The 20,431-nt window shown below is 37.1% G+C and overlaps 3 protein-coding genes, 1 long non-coding RNA gene and 1 pseudogene across 4 annotated transcripts; all 5 read left to right on the top strand.

Moving 5' to 3' along the window:
• The first annotated feature begins 107 nt into the window (after positions 1-107).
• LOC133683137 (patatin-like protein 2) lies at positions 108-2,511 on the top strand. Its single transcript, XM_062106667.1, has 7 exons — positions 108-361; positions 691-872; positions 1,004-1,190; positions 1,303-1,464; positions 1,555-1,857; positions 1,974-2,146; positions 2,234-2,511. The coding sequence occupies exons 1-7, from the start codon at positions 200-202 to the stop codon at positions 2,316-2,318; spliced, it is 1,254 nt and encodes a 417-aa protein (XP_061962651.1). The 5' UTR covers positions 108-199; the 3' UTR covers positions 2,319-2,511.
• Positions 2,512-9,003: 6,492 nt separating this feature from the next.
• LOC133683039 (patatin-like protein 2) lies at positions 9,004-11,604 on the top strand (annotated as a pseudogene).
• A 1,098-nt stretch (positions 11,605-12,702) lies between these two features.
• On the top strand, positions 12,703-13,045 carry LOC133681599 (uncharacterized). Its single transcript, XR_009836542.1, has 2 exons — positions 12,703-12,733; positions 12,852-13,045. It is a non-coding gene; the product is annotated as an uncharacterized LOC133681599 (long non-coding RNA).
• A 255-nt stretch (positions 13,046-13,300) lies between these two features.
• On the top strand, positions 13,301-14,490 carry LOC133683037 (patatin-like protein 2). The gene is made up of 4 exons (XM_062106551.1): positions 13,301-13,462; positions 13,785-13,978; positions 14,101-14,287; positions 14,431-14,490. Exons 1-4 carry the CDS (start codon positions 13,301-13,303, stop codon positions 14,488-14,490), a joined length of 603 nt encoding a protein of 200 aa, XP_061962535.1.
• A 1,617-nt stretch (positions 14,491-16,107) lies between these two features.
• LOC133681752 (patatin-like protein 2) lies at positions 16,108-18,533 on the top strand. The gene is made up of 7 exons (XM_062104879.1): positions 16,108-16,367; positions 16,701-16,882; positions 17,004-17,190; positions 17,307-17,468; positions 17,559-17,861; positions 17,979-18,151; positions 18,244-18,533. Exons 1-7 carry the CDS (start codon positions 16,206-16,208, stop codon positions 18,326-18,328), a joined length of 1,254 nt encoding a protein of 417 aa, XP_061960863.1. The 5' UTR covers positions 16,108-16,205; the 3' UTR covers positions 18,329-18,533.
• The last annotated feature ends 1,898 nt before the right edge of the window (positions 18,534-20,431 follow it).

Below are 20,431 nucleotides of genomic sequence, written 5' to 3'. Positions count from 1 at the left end.
GAGTAAAATCTTTCGACTTAATTGAAAATTCCATGCTTCATGAAGCACAGAAGTCTATAAATACCTCCACACTCCCTTTGGGATATTACAATTAAGTTTCAAAACTTAATTAGATTTCAGCACTAGCTATATACATCTCCCAAGGCTCTCAGAAAGTTTAAGCTAAACACCTCTAACTCTTCCGCTTCTAGGCTCAGCAATGCCTTTAAATTCCTCCTCAATCTCTCATATCCAGACTTTAAGATCACCCATTCAACCCCCAACTTTTGGAAACCAAATCACTGTTCTTAGCATCGATGGAGGTGGAATAAGAGGAATCATACCAGGAACTGTCCTTGCCTTTCTAGAGTCCGAGCTTCAGGTAGTCTAGAAATCGGTCTCTTTAAGGACGTATTGATGCATGTCAAATAGACATGCAAGATCATGCATTTTCTTATGCCTGTGCTAGCTCATGATGATAATATATAAAATAGAGTAGAATAAGAAACTACGTACAGGGAACGATTTCTTGGTCTGCTTGAGGTACAAAATAGAGTAGATAAGAATAAATCACACTTGCATTCAGGATAATAGTTTTATTTATATCGGTATATAATTGTAATGTTTAATTACTTTCTCCAGGTATAAAATATATACTCCGTAATTTCATCTCCTACCACTGACTAGTATGTTTTGCTATTCAAATTGTAGAAGCTGGATGGTGCAGACGCAAGACTTGCAGACTACTTTGATGTGATTTCAGGCACCAGCACTGGTGGCCTCGTGACTGCTATGCTAGCTGCTCCTAATGAGCAAAACCGCCCTTTATTTGCCGCCAAAGACATTAATGACTTCTACCTTGAGAACTGCCCTAAAATCTTTCCCCAGGACGGGTAATAATCCCAGATATGAATGCCATAATAACGAGTTAAATATAGTATATCAAGTGCTGTAAAACTATATTTTTTTTCTCCTTCAAATGTTTCAAATGTCTAGATACTAACTGTATACTCTCTGGCAATAGGTCTCCATTGGCTTCAGCTGGAAAACTGATCAAGAGTTTGAGAGGACCAACATACGATGGCAAATTTCTGCATAGCATTGTCAAGGAAAAATTGGGAGATAAACGCCTGCACCAGACCATGACAAACATTGTGATCCCAACTTTTGACATCAAGCGCCTTCAGCCAACAATCTTTTCAAGCTATCAGGTTCGTTTTATATACAAACACAACTCTTAACATTCTATGTGTTACTTGAGAAAAGAATCGTTTCACACTGCAAAATATATGTCCTTACAATACGTACCGCTTTATTCCTTAGGTGAAGAACGACCCATCCACGGATGCCCTTTTATCTGATATATGCATCGGGACTTCAGCTGCCCCAACGTACCTCCCTGCCCATTATTTTGAAACCAAGGACCCGTCAGGCAAAGTTAGAGAGTTCAATCTGATTGATGGTGGTGTTGCTGCAAATAATCCAGTATGTTCATCATTTATCTTCATCTCTTGAACTTGCATAACTCACAACATATTGATGAATCCTATCATTAATTTCCTTCTGAATTTCCAGACTTTAGTTGCCATGAGCGAAGTTTCCAAAGAAATCACTCGGAAGAATCCTGACTTCTTCCCCACAGCGCCCATGGATTATGGTCGATTCCTAGTCCTGTCCTTGGGGACTGGTACAGCAAAATGTGAAGAAAAGTATGATGCAGATGAAGCAGCCAAGTGGGGTCTCTTGGGATGGTTGACAAGTGAAAATTCTACTCCGTTGGTGGATGTGTTTACAGAAGCTAGTGGCGACATGATTGATCTTCATATTTCCACTGTTTTCCAAGCCCTGCACTGTGAGGAAAATTATCTTCGAATTCAGGTTTATATCACTCTCATGTGGTTATTCAAGATATCAATTATATTCTCCCACGAAGTAATTAAAACTAAAAACTAGAAAACGAAGAACCCTGACTATAAGATATGTGTGAAATGCAGGATGACACGCTGACCGGAACACTTTCGTCCGTGGATATTGCCACGAAAGAGAATTTGGAGAATCTTGTGAAAGTGGGTGAGAAATTGTTGAAAAAACCAGTATCAAGGGTGGATTTAGGCACTGGAATCTTTACACCTGTTGATAAGATGACAAATGAAGAAGCTCTCATAAAGTATATATCTGCTCAAGTCTATATATTATAGTGATTTCTATGGCATCTTATTTCATCTTGCTGATATTTTTTTGTTTGACTGTATAGGATGGCTAAATTACTGTCAAGGGAGAAGCATCTTCGTGATTCTAGGTCACCAGTTGGAAAAGTTGCTACTTCGAAGTGGATATGATTCGTACACTAGATTGTCCCGAAAATTAATTAGACGCAAATTAATAAATTTGCTTAAACACGAAGTAGATTATCTGTATTATGTAATTCTGTTGTTTTTATTTTCTTATTGTTACAAGAAATGAATAATATGTAGTTCTTTCCGTCGTTAAATATGAATCATCGCAGAATGCTGTTGCACTTAATTTTAAAAATATTTGTGCTTGCTCATCATCTTATAATTTTGTTTACCTTTTGTTCTTCTTGCCTTGTGGTCTGACAACTCAACGTGTTTATCGTTGTTTTGGCTATACATACACACATCAATACACACACACACACACATGTAGTTTGTTTACGTTCTCTAATTTTTAGCTGCTGATCATAGCCAAACCTACTTATTCTTTCTGAGCTTGGATATGATCATAGCCATTGATTCTTACATAGAATCTTTATCGAATTTAGATGGTTCATTTTGCTGTTTCCTAGTTTTTCCTTAGCAAGACCATGTAGAAATATAATGCCTAGATCAAGAAATTATTTTTTTTTGTAGTAACATTAAACTCAACTAAGTGGGTTAAACTTGAAATCTCTCAACGATACACACCTTGATTAGCTTGAACTTCAAATTAAACTATATAGATGCTGTCCTGATATGATTTTGTTGATTTACCAGGTTAAAAAAACTTAAATGACTAGTAAAAATATGAATTGACTTTAAAAATATTTTGAAGATGATATTTTTTTTAAAAAATAATGAGATGACAATACAAAATTAATTTAGGGTCAACCTAGGTTAGGTTATGAACTCCATTAAATTTAATAACTTTTTTTTAATTGTTTTTATTTAATTATATGATAAAAATAGATGTTTGCAAAACCAAGCACCAACTTGATATCGAGATATTTTTTCGAGACCACGATAACCCTATTAAAAATTAAATCAAAATAAATCATGAAATTTAATTCTCAATAATTATGTTTTTTTTTGTAATTATTTTTTATTTAATAATATAATAAAAAAATAGATGCTAAAAAAACCGAGCACCAATCCAATGCTAACATGTTTTTTCTAAGATTATTATAGAATATATTTATATAGGAAATATTGTATATAGGAAATATTGTAGACATACTCTTGTGTGGTAACCTCCACCATTATTATTGTATATTGCCCTACCTATATATATAGAAAGGGTTGACTAACCATCAGGTTAAGCCTCCCAATTATTCTCAACTTGGTATCAGAGCTTTCTGCCGTCAGAACTCTTTTCTTCCTTCCTTCCTTTGCAGTCGGCCCTCTCTTTACTTTCTCTACATGGATTCTACTGCTGCCGCCGGCTTCTCCCTCTCCACAGGTGGTGCAGCACAGCCGGCCAACCCTCCCCAAGCTGCTGCCGCTGGTGCCCTTTCTTCTCCACAGCAGCCTCCACTTGCAGAGCTTGTCTCTGATTCTTCCTCCCAAGTCTCTGCCGTTCCTTTACCTCTCATGGGAACTCACACTACAGCTATTGTTCCTTTAGCGAACACTCACCAAGTTGTTTCGCTAAAGCTTACGAACACAAATTATCTCTATTGGAGAATGCAGATGAAGCCATATCTCCTTGGTCAAGGTGTTTTTCACTTTGTTGACGGTTCCGTGCCGTGTCCTCCATCTCATATTTTTGACAGTTCTGCTAGTTCTTCCTCCATTATCAGCCCTTCTTTTCTTCGTTGGAAGCAACAGGATCAACTTATTTTGAGTGCTTTGCTCTCCTCTCTCTCCGTGGATGTGTTGCATCTCGTGGTAGATTGTTCTACTTCGCATTGTGTTTGGCGCACTCTTGAGAAAGCGCTTGCCTCTCCGTCTAATTCTCGCATCATGCAACTCCATGGCTCCTTTCAAGACCTTCGGCAAGGTGACTCCTCGGTTAGTCTATATATGCAGCAAGCCAAATCGTTATTTGATGAATTGGCTGCTGCTGGTCGTCCCATGTCTCTTGAAGATTTCAATCTTTATGTGTTTCGTGGCCTTCGTGGCGAGTTCAAAGACTTGGTAACGAGTCTCATAACCAAGGCAGAACCGCTATCCTATGCTGATCTTCACAGCCACCTTCTTACCCATGAATTTCTGCACAAGAACTCTTTCCATTCCATGGCTGCCGCTCCTTCTCTGCTGTCTTCTTCTTCTCTGCCGCAGCAGCCACCTCTGCTGCCAACACCACAGTTTTCTGCACACCATGCTATGTCTCATCACAGCTCTAACTTCAGCCGCAACAGGGGTCGCTCTAGAGGTAATTGGCGTCCCCACAGCAACCGTTCCACTCCCCAGAACAGGGGCCAATCTGCTGCAGATTGGCGACCAAACCACTGGCAGCAAACCAGACGAAATTCCAGTGCTGGGCAGTGGTCTGGACAGCAGCATGTACGCTGCCAATTGTGCTCTGGTTTTGGGCACACAGCTCCCCATTGTTCCCAGTTTCGTAGCAGCTCTCCGCAGCCCTCTGCTCATCTTGCGGTTGGGAATATCTCTGCTGCGACTTGGTTCCCCGACACCGGCGCAAATCAACACGTCACACCTGATCTTGGAACTCTGACTGATTCTGCACCCTATCTTGGTAATGATTATTTGCATGTTGGTGACGGTAAGGGCCTTGACATATCCCATATTGGACATACTAAATTACATTCCCCAAAACGCATGTTTACATTATCTAATGTTCTCCATGTGCCTCACATTACCAAACCGTTGTTATCTGTTCAAAAATTCTGTCGTGATAATCATGTTTATTTTGAATTTCACGCTTCTATGTTTTTTGTGAAGGATCTCGTCACCAAGGAAGTTCTCCTTTCCGGTCAGAGTCATGATGGCCTTTATGTCCTCTCCGAGTCTTCTGCCACGTCAGTTCCTCAAGCTTTTTGGTCTCCTTGCATCTCCGCGACTGCCGACTTGTGGCATCGTCGTTTGGGTCATCCAACCCCTCGCATTTTCAATTTGTTAGTCTCTGGAAATAAAATCGTATGTACTTCTAGACGTTCTCTTACTCAGTGTCAAGCTTGTCCTTTAGGAAAGTCGTCCCGTTTGTCATTACGACCTACGGGTCACAAAACTTCCGCCCCGCTTGAATTAATTTTTAGTGATGTTTGGGGTCCTGCCCCTATGTTTTCTTCTGATGGCTTCCGCTATTTTGTTATTTTTGTTGATGCGCATACCAAACATATATGGTATTATCCGCTTGTTGCAAAATCTGATGTTTTTTCCACTTTTCAACGTTTTCAAACACTTGTTGAGCGTCAGTTTTCTCTTAAAATTAAATCTGTTCAAACTGATTGGGGCGGTGAATATCGTAAATTAAATAAATTTTTTCAGACCATTGGTATTCATCATCGGTTAATTTGTCCTCATACTAATGAACAAAATGGCACTGTTGAACGTCGTCATCGACATATCGTCGAAACTGGCCTAACCCTTTTAGGCCAGTGTAGTACCCCATTGTGATTTTGGAACTATGCTTTTGAATCATCGGTCTACCTTATTAATCGCATGCCTACTCTTGTTCTCCAAAATACATCTCCATTTGAGTGTCTGTTTCGACGCACTCCTGATTATAACTTCCTACGTACTTTTGGGTGTCTTTGTTTTCCTTTTTTGCATCCATATCATGCTCATAAATTAGATTTCCGGTCTTCCCCTTGTGTGTTTTTAGGTTATAGCTCATCTCATCTTGGTTATCGTTGTCTTGACTTAGAGTCTGATCGTATTTATGTCTCCCGTCATGTTCGTTTTCATGAAAATGTCTTTCCTTTTGCGAAGTCTGAACAGGTAACATCCTCACCGGTACCTCCCACCCCACCTACCTATCTTCCATCCTTGCACCCTCCTCCATCTTTTCAGCCTACTACTTACCAAACCAGCCCCAACCACAACCCAATTCTGCCCTCTGCCGCACCCCACCAGCCTACCACTTTGCCCATTGATTCTGCCACCCCTTCATCACCATCCCCCACTACCATACTGTCACCATATGCTTGTCTTTCCAATGATAATTATGCAGGTACAGGTTCTCCATCACCGGATGTGCATGTTCTCAGGTCTGCTGTAACAGAGCAGCCCGATTCTGCATCAGCTCTTCCCAGTTCTGCAGCAGCCTCACCAGTGTCTACAGTGCCGACCAGTCCCTCCACTGCTTCTCCAGCTGGTCTGCAGCTCTGTGTAGACCTCTCCTCATATCCTCTTCAGCCTCTTCCAGGTACAGGCCCCACTTCTCCATGCCCAGCTGCTCGTCAACATCCCATGGTTCTTCGTCCAAGGCAACCCAAGACAGCACTGTTCACAGCCACTGCTGCAACCTCTGCTGTCTCCTTCAGCCGGGTAGTTTCTCCCCCCTCTCATGAGCCACTTGTTTTTAATGATGCTAACAGATATGAGGCGTGGCATAGTGCTATGCGTGAGGAAATTCAGGCCTTACATGCAAACCGAACTTGGACCTTAGTGCCGTTTCATCCCTCCATGAATGTTGTTGGTAGTCGGTGGGTATACAAGATTAAACGCAGATCTGATGGCAGCATCGAGAGGTATAAGGCGCGTCTGGTTGCTAGAGGTTTCACTCAGCAAGAAGGTATTGATTACTCTGAAACCTTTAGTCCAGTCATCAAACAGGCGACCGTCAGATTAGTCTTCTCCATTGCAGTTTCGTGTGGTTGGAAAATTCATCAGCTTGACATCCATAATGCCTTCCTCCATGGTGTTCTTGATGAGGAGGTCTACATGAAACAACCTCCAGGTTTTGTTGATACTGCTCTCCCCTCTCATGTGTGCCGATTGCAAAAATTTCTGTATGGTTTAAAACAGACTCCACGGGCTTGGTACACTCGTCTGAATGATTTCCTGTTATCTATTGGTTTTCGTGCCTCTAAGGTGGATACTTCATTATTTATCTTCTCTGTTGGTGCTGATATTTGCTATCTTTTAGTCTATGTTGATGATATTCTGCTTACGGGTAGTAACTCTCTTCTGCTCCAATGCCTCATTCAGCTACTGAGCTCAGAATTTAAGCTTCGCGACTTGGGTTCTGTTCATTACTTTTTGGGTATTGAGGTTCAATCTACTAGTATGGGTCTTATGCTTCGCCAGCATAAATATATACTTGACATCCTCACTCGGGCTGGTATGTTATCTTGCAAACCAGTTGATACCCCTATCTCTACATCCAAAGCTACCATTCTGCCCGATCCATTGTTTTCTGATGCTACCCGCTTTCGTCAAATTGTGGGTGCTCTTCAGTATCTCACTTTTACGCGCCCAGATATTTGCTTTGCTGTTAACAGAGTCTGTCAGTTTATACATGCTCCTACAGATTCTCATTGGGCTGCCGTGAAACGCATCTTGTGTTATCTTCGGGGTACGACATCACATGGCTTACATATCACTCGCAGTTCTTCTTTTGCCTTACATGGTTTTACAGATGCAGATTGGGCAGGCAGTGTTGAGGACAGAAAATCTACGGGTGGTTACCTTGTGTTTTTTGGTCAAACGCCGATTTCGTGGAAATCCGGTAAGCAACGCACAGTTGCTCGCTCTTCTACTGAGGCTGAGTACAAAGCCTTAGCTGATGGCACTGCTGAGGTTATCTGGCTTCAGTATTTATTAACAGATCTCAAGATTCCATCCACTTCTGCTCCTATTATCTGGTGTGACAACCTTGGTGAAACTTATTTGTCTGCGAATCCTGTTTTTCATGCTCGCACTAAACATGTTGAGGTCGATTATCATTTTGTCCGAGATAGAGTTGCAAAGAAGGAAATTCAGATTCGTTTTATTTCCTCCAAGGATCAACTTGCCGATGTCTTCACTAAGCCACTTCCTACTTCTTCGTTTACTGCTTTTCGTTTCAAGCTTCGGGTTGATCCTCCACCCTCAGCTTGATGGGGCATATTATAGAATATATTTATATAGGAAATATTGTATATAGGAAATATTGTAGACATACTCTTGTGTGATAACCTCCACCATTACTATTGTATATTGCCCTACCTATATATATAGAAAGGGTTGGCTAACCATCAGGTTAAGCCTCCCAATTATTCTCAACTAAGATCATGATGACTCCGTAAAAAACAAATCAAATAAAAATAAATTGTGAAGTTCAATTCATAATAATTATATATTTCTTTGAAAATATTTTTTATTTAACAATATGATAAATTAACTTTTATTTAATAATATGATAGAAAAAAGTAGATGATTGTAAAAAACTAAACACCAACTCAATATTATTTTGAGACTACGGTAACCTCCTGTACGGATACAAAAATAAATAATATAATATAATTTTCAATAAATTCATTGCTAAACTTGAAAAAAAGAAAAAAGAAAAAAAAACAAAAAATATGTTAACAATATGTGAGGAGTCCTCGATTAATCATTGTTAAAGTTGAGAGTTATTAGAAGTCTTAAGGTTTGGTTTAGCCAATTTTTATTTATTTCTATATATATGTATAGGCAATATATAATAATTAAGATAGAGATTACAAAATTAGAGTAGTGCTTTTAATATTTTCTATAGTATACCTTCTATAATAGTTAATAATTAATTAATTAATTATTGTGGAGTTAGGTGGTGATAATCGAACATTTTTTTATTCATGGGGAAGTAGAAAGGTCAAGCACGTGGACCGGTAATTACGCAATTCATGAGTAGTTTGAGCAGAACGAAACGAATATTGTAATGGTTCCCATTTTGGTTGTGTTCTCAAAAGGATAACAATGGAGTTATGAACTTGTCCCATTTAAGGCTGCGAAGTATAGTTTAGGTGAGCAACAATTGTCCACGTTGATCTTATGTAATAACGCTAGTGTTTAAAACACTACACACTTCAACATTTAGCCCTTTCAAGTTTTTTTTTTTTTTATTTATAATTATAGAGAGTATATTAAAAAAACCATAAAGCAAATAGCATTTTCAATTTTTTCTTCATTAATATTCAACATGTAATGTAAAATCCTGAATTGTATTTATAAAAAGGATTATAAGATAAAAATATTAAGTTTATTCCAAAAAAAATAATATCAAGTTTCTAATTAACTAACATAAGTTCTTTTCGAACTATAAAATCTTTTCCTATTTCGATGGAGGTGGAATAAGAGGAATTATACCAGGAACTATCCTTGCGTTTTTAGAGTCCGAGCTTCAGGTAGTCTAGAAATCGGTATCTTTAAGGACGTATTGTTGCATGTAATAGACCTGCAAGATCATGCATTTTTTTATGCGTGTACAAGCTCATGATGATAATAAAAAATAGAGTAGAATAAGAAACTACGTCCAGGGAATGTTTCCTTGTTCCACTTGAGGTATAAAATAGAATAGAATAAGAATATATCACACTTGCGTGCAGGATAATAGTTTATTTATACAGGTATTTAATTGTAATGTCTTTTTCCAGGTATAAAATACTCCGTAATTTCATCTCCTATCACTGACTAGTTTGTTTTGCTATTCAAATTGTAGAAGCTGGATGGTGCAGTCTTGCAGACGCAAGACTTGCAGATAGCTACTTTGATGTGATTTCAGGCACCAGCACTGGTGGCCTCGTGACTGCTAGCTATGCTAGCTGCTCCTAATGAGCAAAACCGCCCTTTATTTGCCGCCAAAGACATTAATGACTTCTACCTTGAGAACTGCCCTAAAATCTTTCCCAGGACGGGTAATAATCCCAGATATGAATGCCATAATAACGAGTTAAATATAGTATATCAAGTGCTTTAAAACTATATGTTTTTTCTCCTTCAAATGTTTCAAATGTCTAGATACTAACTGTATACTCTCTGGCAATAGATCTCCATTGGCTTCAGCTGGAAATCTGATCAAGAGTTTGAGAGGACCAAAATACGATGACAAATTTCTGCATAGCATTGTCAAGGAAAAATTGGGAGATAAACGCCTGCAGTACCAGACCATGACAAACATTGTGATCCCAACTTTTGACATCAAGCGCCTTCAGCCAACAATCTTTTCAAGCTATCAGGTTCGTTATATATACAAACACAACTCTTAAAATTCTATGTGTTACTTGAGAAAAGAATCGTTTCACACTGCAAAATATATTTCACTGTTCGTGAAATATAATTCACTAGTTACTGTGTGTATGCACAGTAACCCGGTTACTATGCTGGTGCACAGTAACCAGTCCATGTTTGTTTTGGGCTGGAACCCCAGCCCAGCCCATGCTGCTGGGCTGAGTCCAGCCCTGTAGAAAGTGGGCCCATTTTATGTTGGGCTGATTTCAGCCCAGTCTCTTTGTGGACCGGATCTGGCCCATTCGAAAAATTTTCTTTAAAAGAATTATTTAAATGTGATTTTCTGAAAGTTTGTTGATGCATTGTTTATCAATATCTGCTTGTATTTTTATATGGTAAAGATACAAGTCCAGTATGAAAATACCCGGTTTTCGTCGAGACATCAAAAAAAATATAAAATAAAAAATGTTTTGTTTTCCTACATACGGCCAATACCCTAACATTATTTTTTACGTTTTTTTTATATAAAAAACAAATATTTGAAGTTTTGAAAATGTGTTTTCCCATGGATTTCTTAAACACAACAAAAATCATTTTTCTTGCATTTTTGGATTTTACAACATGTTTGTAAAACTCCAAAGGGTATTGGCCAATATTCCAAAAATATATAAAAATCTTATTTTGGGGGAATTCATCTATTATTCACCGCTAATGTTTGGATAAAGAAATCCTTAAAGGACGAATATCCAAAATATTATTGGGAATAATTTGTTATTATTCACTGTTAATATTTGGATAAAGAAACCCGGAGTGGTAAATATCAAAAATAATTTTCTAGGAATAATAAATCCGCACAAATCCTTGAAAGAAGCCTTGATTATAATCGAGGACATTTTAATTTTTTTTACTCCACGGTTTACGAGATGAAAAAATAGGTTTTTAAAGCACCCTAGATTTCGTTCATCAGAGCAGACTTATCCTAGGAAACTGATGGGATTAGAGAACATCAACACCATAACAGTTATAAGACAAATCAAACACCAAGCAGCTTACCTTAGGTAGGGCGTACTAGGGGTGCTAAAACCTTCCCTTTACGCAACCAGTCCCTTGCCTTAGAATCTCTGAAAGACCAGTTAGGTTTCCTAGTGACCATAATACTAGGTGGCGACTCCTTTTTTTACAACAGAAAGACCCCAGCTTCAAATCCCCGCTACGAAGGAAGTGTCGCCGCGACGTCGAGCTCTCGGGAGGGTGCGACATAGACTGTGGAGTACCATCTGAGAGAGGGCACTGGGATTCTCCATTAACATAATCCAGGAGATCATAGCCAATGAGAAGAGCCTCAAACTGTGCTCGCCATTAAGGAAAGGATGAGGGTGTGAGTTTCTTATTGATTTGAGTGGTGATGTTAAAAACAACAAGGAAAAGTTCAGGGGAGGAGGTAGGCTGATTTGTGGAAGACATGGGAATGAAATTCTCGTTGGAGAGATGATGCTCTGATACCATAAAGAGTATTAGAATACATAGAAGTTTACATTGTAATTTTCAACATAATTTTATTGATGCTCAGCCTATAATTATATACTGACGATTACAACAATTATATATTCTATTAAGGAAAGATTACAACAATCAAAAAATATTTATGGACAGAATATTTGTATTAATTCACAAGCATGATTGTAGACTTGGTGCGGAAAATCAGTAGCAGATTTCCTTCACACTGATGCTGGAATCACTTACAGATTTCATGCATTTGCAGATTTCTAGCATCTTCCTTAATATTAATCTGGCAACCATACTAGACTTAAGTGCCTTAGTTTAGCAGTTATGCCAGACCTAAGATACGTGAGAATGACAAACATGTATGATTTAATAAATAACTAATAAAAAAGACAAATATCTATATTTTAGTTGTTAGAAGAAAGAAAAAAATACAAATAATTAATCACCAACAGCAATTCAATTATTATTTATTTACATTCATTACATCATATAAAAACACACAACTACACATCCAATTAGACAGTTTAGCATCCAGTTTTTTTCATTATCCTTTCGCTGTCCTCTCGCGAAGGCTGGGCCTAACGAAAGATATAGCATTGGCTAAGTTTTGGGGTTAATGATGCATTCCTCAACTATAAGAGATTGATTAATCAGTTTAATACGTTAATGACCTTTCATTAATAACATCGATCTGACAACAAATAAGTTAATTGTATAATTAAACGAACCAAATCAGTTTAATTGTCATCTTTGTTTGATTTATAAATTTGAAATCTTCAATTGTTCTCTAATACTTAACGTTGCGGTCCACCTTGAACCGTGTCAGCTCAGAATTGTATAACAGAATAATTGGATCTATTAAAAATTTGACCCCGTCCAAGAAAATTATACAAGGTTAAATTTTAGCTGTGACATCGTGGCCTTCAACAAAATCTGTAAGTGTAGATGATTATTTTGCTATAATATGCGACAACATAATGGAACCTTCCAGAGCCTGTGTATTCGAAAGTGTGTTGACTCATGCTTACATGCTGTTTATTCTTTTTATTGCAGAATCGAAGGATCACGGTGACAATGGGCGCAGGCGAGGTTTCTAGGAGTGTGAAGGAGTTATAAATTTTATTTCGTTCTTAACGGAGCAATAATATTATATTTCCTATTCCCATTTTTTTTGCTCAAAACTGAGTTTACTGTAGTCCTTTCCCATTCGTTTGCGGTCCTGGTAAAATGAGTGTCAACTTCTTGTTCTTTTGGATGTTAATCATTTTCTCGTTTGCTGTGAAAATGGTTTTTTCATTTTCAGTTAACCAGGGCAGCCTTTACGTTGTTTGCTTGGTTCAAGCGATTGATGTCCCAACGTCGTATCATTCTGTTAAGATTTGATTAAATGGGACGACAGTTAAAAGTTGATGATGACAGTGAACAGGTTCTTACAAAAGTACTTGCGAAACTGAGCCTAAAAACTCTTCCGCTTCTAGGCTCTCGATCAATATTAGCTAGCAATGCCTTTAAATTACTCCTCAATCTCTCATATCGACACTTTAAGATCACCCCTTCAACCCCCAACTTTTGGAAACCAAATCACTATTCTTAGCATCGATGGAGGTGGAATAAGAGGAATAATACCAGGAACTATCCTTGCGTTTTTAGAGTCCGAGCTTCAGGTAGTCTAGAAATCGGTCACTTTAAGGACGTATGTTGCATGTCAAATAGACCTGCAAGATCATGCATTTTCTTATGCCTGTGCTAGCTCATGATGATCTATAAAATAGAGTAGAATAAGAAACTACAGGGAACGATTCCTTGGTCCACTTGAGGTATAAAATAGAATAGAATAACAATATATCACACTCGCATGCAGGATAATAGTTTTATTTATATCGGTATATAATTGTAATGTTTAATTACTTTCTCCAGGTATAAGATATATACTCCGTAATTTCATCTCCTATCACTGACTAGTATGTTATGCTATTCAAATTGTAGAAGCTGGATGGTGCAGTCTTGCAGACGCAAGACTTGCAGACTAGCTACTTTGATGTGATTTCAGGCACCAGCACTGGTGGCCTCGTGACTGCTATGCTAGCTGCCCCTAATGAGCAAAACCGCCCCTTATTTGCCGCCAAAGACATTAATGACTTCTACCTTGAGAACTGCCCTAAAATCTTTCACCAGGACGGGTAATAATCCCAGATATGAATGCCATAATAACGAGTTAAATATGGGATATCAAGTGCTTTAAAACTATATTTTTTTTCTCCTTCAAATGTCTAGATACTAACTGTATACTATCTGGCAATAGGTCTCCATTGGCTTCTGCTGGAAAACTGATCAAGAGTTTGAAAGGACCAAAATACGATGGCAAATTTCTGCATAGCATTGTCAAGGAAAAATTGGGAGATAAACGCCTGCACCAGACCATGACAAACATTGTGATCCCAACTTTTGACATCAAGCGCCTTCAGCCAACAATCTTTTCAAGCTATCAGGTTCGTTATATATACAAACACAACTCTTAACATTCTATGTGTTGGATCTATAGAGCGCCTCCTTAATTGTCTACGTCGATTAAGACAGTTCTATTGAATCGATCGATTGAAAGCATCTTTTAGGCATGGTGTTGTGTATGTAGGGAAGTAAGCAAAATGAAGCAAGGAAGTCGACGGCATCATTAAGAAGTAAACCTTATTAGAGGCTAAAACGGATGGCGATGTAATGAAAAGTCGCAATGATCAATTTAATAATCAGAGTCGATTTCATCAGCAGCAATATAAAATGCTCTTTAATTAAAATTTAATATTAATCCATGCGTAGTTAGTATCGGCGATGAGAAATAAGTGCAGCAGCCATAGAAAACATAACCAAGTGGAAACGAAACTGATCCCATCACTGTGGAAATTTGACCACACCCCAATTGTTTTTTCAAGGCTGTAAAGATGATTTCGAGGTGTTTTCTATCGGAAAAGGCAATAAATAAATAAATATTCGAGTTATGAACGGCTTACATCACCGGTCATGATTTTTTTATGATCTTTCCAGAACCAAATCCTGATCTAATTGAATTGAGTTTTAAGAAAAAGAATTATTTTATTTAGAATGAAATGTATGTACGGTAAAATTACAAAGCGTACCGGTGTGGCATAGTTATTATGCCCAAGTGCATTGATTAAGCAACCATATCAAATTTAAGATCTGATAGTTATTAGGCCCAAGTGCATTCATTAGGCAACCGTATCAAATTTAAGATCTATGAAAATGACGCACATTCTAAATTTAATAAACAACAAATAAAAAAGATAATTTAGCATTTTAGTTAGAATAAAAAAACACAAACATTTAATTAATAACAATAATCTAATTATTATTTAGAATGAAATGTATGTATGGTAGAATTACAAAACGTACCGGTATGGTATAATTATTAGACCCAAACACATTGATTGAGCAACCAAGTCAAATTTAAGATCCATGAAAATGACACATATTCTAAATTTAATAAACAACAAGTAAAAAAGATAATTTAGCATTTTAGTTAAAATAAAAAAAACACAAACAATTAATTAATAACAATAATCTAAGTATTATTTAGAATGAAATGTATGTATAGTAGGTGTAGCATAGTTATTAGGCCCAAACGTATTGAATAGACAATCATGTCAAATTTAAGATCCATGAAAATGAAACACGTTCAAAATTTAATAAATAATAAATAAAAAAGATAATTGTGCATTTTAATTAGAATAAAAAGAAACACAAACAATTAATTAATAATAATAATCTAATTATTATTTATCTACATGCAGCACACCGTGTAGAAGAGCCAGACTTAGTATCCAGTGGACAGCTGCGCTTCCCAGTTTTTTTTCATTATCCTTTCGCTGTCCTCTCACGAAGGCTGAGCCTAACGAAAGATACAGCATCGGCTAGGTTTTGAGGTTCATGATGCATTCTTCATCTATAAGAGATTGATTAATTCATCGCTCTGACAACGAATAAGTTAATTGTATAATAGTTCAAAAAATATTAGTTTAATTGTCATCTTTGTTTGATTTATAAATTTGAAATCTTCAATTGTTCGCTCTTACTTAACATTGTGGTCCACCTTGAACCGTGTCAGCTCAGAATTGTATAACAGAATAATTGGATCCATTCAAAATTTAACCAAGAAAATTAGGCAAGGTTTAAATTTGGGCGAGTAAAATCTTTCGACTTAATTGAAAATTCCATGCTTCATGAAGCACAGAAGTCTATAAATACCTCCACACTCCCTTTGGGATATTACAAGTTTCAAAACTTAATTAGATTTCAGCACTGCTATATACATCCTCCCAAGGCTCTCAGAAAGTTTAAGCTAAACACCTCTAGCTCTTCCGCTTCTAGGCTCTCGATCAGTACTATTACCTAGCAATGCCTTTAAATTCCTCCTCAATCTCTCATATCGAGACTTTAAGATCACCCATTCAACCCCCAACTTTTGGAAACCAAATCACTGTTCTTAGCATCGATGGAGGTGGAATAAGAGGAATCATACCAGGAACTATCCTTGCCTTTCTAGAGTCCGAGCTTCAGGTAGTCTAGAAATCGGTCTCTTTATATAAGGACGTATTGTTGCATGTCAAATAGACCTGCAAGATCATGCATTTTCTTATGCCTGTGCTAGCTCATGATGATAATATATAAAATAGAGTAGAATAAGAAACTACGTACAGGGAACGATTCCTTGGTCCACTTGAGGTATAAAATAGAGTAGATAAGAATAAATCACACTTGCATGCAGGATAATAGTTTTATTTATATCGGTATATAATTTTAATGTTTAATTACTTTCTCCAGGTATAAAATATATACTCTGTAATTTCATCTCCTATCACTGACTAGTATGTTTTGCTATTCAAATTGTAGAAGCTGGATGGTGCAGACGCAAGACTTGCAGACTACTTTGATGTGATTTCAGGCACCAGCACTGGTGGCCTCGTGACTGCTATGCTAACTGCCCCTAATGAGCAAAACCGCCCCTTATTTGCCGCCAAAGACATTAATGACTTCTACCTTGAGAACTGCCCTAAAATCTTTCACCAGGACGGGTAAAAATCCCAGATATGAATGCCATAAAAAGGAGTTAAATATAGTATATCAAGGGCTTTAAAACTATATTTTTTTGCTCCTTCAATGTCTAGATACTAACTGTATACTCTCTGGCAATAGGTCTCCATTCGCTTCTGCTGGAAAACTGATCAAGAGTTTGAAAGGACCACAATACGATGGCAAATTTCTGCATAGCATTGTCAAGGAAAAATTGGGAGATAAACGCCTGCACCAGACCATGACAAACATTGTGATCCCAACTTTTGACATCAAGCGCCTTCAGCCAACAATCTTTTCAAGCTATCAGGTTCGTTATATATACAAACACAACTCTTAACATTCTATGTGTTGCTTGAGAAAAGAATCGCTTCACACTGCAAAATATATGTCCATAATTACATGACGTACCGCTTTATTCTTTAGGTGAAGAACGACCCATCCACGGATGCCCTTTTATCTGATATATGCATCGGGACTTCAGCTGCCCCAACTTACCTCCCTGCCCATTATTTTGAAACCAAGGATCCATCAGGCAAAGTTAGAGAGTTCAATCTGATTGATGGTGGTGTGGCAGCAAATAATCCAGTATGTTCATCACTTATCTTCAGCTCTTGAACTTGCACAACTCTTAACATATTGATGAATCCTATCATTAATTTCCTTTTGAATTTCCAGACTTTAGTTGCCGTGAGCGAAGTTTCCAAAGAAATCACTCGGAAGAATCCTGACTTCTTCCCCGCAGCGCCCATGGATTATGGTCGATTCCTAGTCCTGTCCTTGGGGACTGGTACAGCAAAATGTGAAGAAAAGTATGATGCAGATGAAGCAGCCAAGTGGGGTGTCTTGGGATGGTTGACTAGTGACAATTCTACTCCGTTAGTGGATGTGTTTACAGAAGCTAGTGGCGACATGGTTGATCTTCATATTTCCACTGTTTTCCAAGCCCTGCACTGTGAGGAAAATTATATTCGAATTCAGGTGTATATCACGCTCATGTGGTTATTCAAGATAGCAAATTATATTCTCCAACGAAGTAATTAAAACTGGAAGCTAGAAAACAAAGAACCCTGACTATAAGATATGTGTGAAATGCAGGATGACACGCTGACCGGAACACTTTCGTCCGTTGATGTTGCCACGAAAGAGAATTTGGAGAATCTTGTGAAAGTGGGTGAGAAATTGTTGAAAAAACCAGTATCAAGGGTGGATTTAGGCACTGGAGTCTTTACACCTGTTGATAAGATGACAAATGAAGAGGCTCTCATAAAGTATATATCTACTCAAGTCTATGTATATATTGTAGTGATTTCTATGGCATCTTATTTCATCTTGCTGATTATTTTTTTGTTTGACTGTATAGGATGGCTAAATCACTGTCAAGGGAGAAACATCTTCGTAATTCTAGGTCACCAATTGGAAATGTTGCTACTTCGAAGGGGATATGATTCGTACACTAGATTGTCCCGAAAATTAATTAGACGCAAATTAATAAATTTGGAAGAAACAATAAGGAGATTATCTGCATTATGTAATTCTGCTATTTTTATTTTTTTCATTGTTACAAGAAATGAATAATATGTAATTCTTTCCGTCGTTAAATATGAATCATCGCTGAATGCTGTTGCACTTTTAAAAATAATTTTGCTTGCTCATCTTCTAATAATTTTATTTACCTTTTGTTCTTCTTGCCTTGTGGTCTGACAACTCAACGTTTTATCGTTGTTTTGGCTATACATACATACAACAACAACACACACACACACACACACACACGTAGTTTGTTCACATTCTCTACTATTTAGCTACTGATTCTTTCTGAGCTTGGATATGATCATATCCATTGATTCTTACATAGAATCTCTATCGAAATTAGATGGTTCACTTTGCTGTTTCCTAGGTTTTCCCTAACAAGACCATGTAGATATTTTCCTCGTATTTTTTCTGACAATGCTTTGATTACCTTTGTCACATAAGGAAATAATGAGCAGCTACCCGAAAGATAAAAGAAAACGACTATCCAAAAGATAAAATAGCACATATTTCACCCATAAATTGTTTCTCCGGATTGGATAGCCAGCCAGAGAAACGAATTTTACCTGGGTCGTGGAAAGAGCTTCGGACACTGATTCAGGAAAAAATCCTTGATGTCTTTGGCAGCATATATAGAAGTGAAAGAGAGATCGCAAAGACCCTGCAGGGAGAAAATTCAATTAAATTGTTTTCTTGAGAAAAGGGATAGAAATATAAGTATAATATAAGTAGGAAAGACTTGCAGGTGAGACTTCACGTGAATTGTAGGTTCAGAAGAAGTAGATAGGTGAAGTAATCACGAGAGGAAGGAACAAAATGCAATTGGCTTAAATGTAGTTAATCTATAGAGCGCCTCCTTAATTGTCTACGTCGATTAAGACAGTTTTATTGGATCGATCGATTGAAAGCATCTTTTAGGCATGGTGTTGTGCATGTAATGAAAGGAATTCGACGGCATCATTAAGAAGTAAACCTTATTAGAGGCTAAAACGGATGGCGATGTAATGAAAAGTTGCAATGATCAATTTAATAATCAGAGTCGATTTCATCAGCAGCAATATAAAATGTTCTTTAATTAAAATTTAATATTAATCCATGCGTAGTTAGTATCGGCGATGAGAAATAAGTGCAGGAGCCATAGAACACATAACCAAGTGGAAACGAAACTGATCCCATCACTGTGGAAATTTGACCACACCCCAATTGTTTTTTCAAGGCTGCAAAGATGATTTTGAGGGGTTTTCTATCGGAAAATGCCAAAAATAAAAAAATATTAGAGTTATGAACGGCTTACATCAGCAGTCATGATTTCTTATGAGCTTTCTACGCTGTCCAGAACCAAATCCTGATCTAATTGAATTGATTTTTAAGTAACAGATTTGATTTGAAAGAATTATTTTACTTAGAATGAAATGTATGTATGGTAGAATTACAAATCACTTGTTCTTATCTTCCCATATTTATTATGCAAAAAGGTTAAAAAGCATAAAGGTTTTCCTTAGAAATATAAAGAAAGTGATATAAAAAAATAAGAATAACTTTGATTATATTATTTCAGATGGTTAGTGAGCAGTAATATTCAGTAGCAGTGATCATAACCAATCTGAGTAAATAACAAGGAAATTTATTAAGCAAAAAAAGTTAAAGATAATTCATAAGCATAAAGGTTTTCATCAGGAATATGAAGCAAGTGATATATAAAATACAGAACAACTTTAAGGTATTCAGTATCAGTCAGTTAAGGAGTAAGGACCCTAAAATTAAAAAAAGGGAATCCATTCACTTTAAAAAGTAAAACTTTGTTTTTTTTCTTTTTACAGAAATAGTGAGAATTATATATAATAAAGGTCCGAAGCAAGGGATTTTTTTTAACTCAATTAATAGATGGAGGATAAAGAGAAAGAAGAATACAAGGGTAAAACAAAAGGAACAGCAAACAAAGTTAAAACTTTGTTGAATTCTTTAATAAAAGACATTAATATTATTTAAATATATTGCAAATAAATAAGAAATTGATT

Source organism: Populus nigra, chromosome 2 (genome assembly GCF_951802175.1).
Source record: "Populus nigra chromosome 2, ddPopNigr1.1, whole genome shotgun sequence".
In the NCBI taxonomy this organism is placed as follows: domain Eukaryota; kingdom Viridiplantae; phylum Streptophyta; class Magnoliopsida; order Malpighiales; family Salicaceae; genus Populus; species Populus nigra.
The sequence above is the reverse complement of the archived record's forward strand: the minus strand, read 5'-3'. Positions and strand labels throughout refer to the sequence as shown.

Bases quoted from the DNA above. Each gene is read 5' to 3' on its own strand.
- LOC133683137 (XM_062106667.1), top strand. From the start codon at position 200: ATGCCTTTAAATTCCTCCTCAATCTCTCATATCCAGACTTTAAGATCA. The intron at 873-1,003 runs GTAATAATCCCA...CTCTGGCAATAG, and splicing joins AAAATCTTTCCCCAGGACGG to GTCTCCATTGGCTTCAGCTG. The intron at 1,858-1,973 runs GTTTATATCACT...TGTGAAATGCAG, and splicing joins AAAATTATCTTCGAATTCAG to GATGACACGCTGACCGGAAC.
- LOC133683037 (XM_062106551.1), top strand. From the start codon at position 13,301: ATGCCTTTAAATTACTCCTCAATCTCTCATATCGACACTTTAAGATCA. The intron at 13,463-13,784 runs GTAGTCTAGAAA...TTCAAATTGTAG, and splicing joins TTTTAGAGTCCGAGCTTCAG to AAGCTGGATGGTGCAGTCTT. The intron at 13,979-14,100 runs GTAATAATCCCA...ATCTGGCAATAG, and splicing joins AAAATCTTTCACCAGGACGG to GTCTCCATTGGCTTCTGCTG.
- LOC133681752 (XM_062104879.1), top strand. From the start codon at position 16,206: ATGCCTTTAAATTCCTCCTCAATCTCTCATATCGAGACTTTAAGATCA. The intron at 17,191-17,306 runs GTTCGTTATATA...TTTATTCTTTAG, and splicing joins CAATCTTTTCAAGCTATCAG to GTGAAGAACGACCCATCCAC. The intron at 17,469-17,558 runs GTATGTTCATCA...TTGAATTTCCAG, and splicing joins GTGTGGCAGCAAATAATCCA to ACTTTAGTTGCCGTGAGCGA.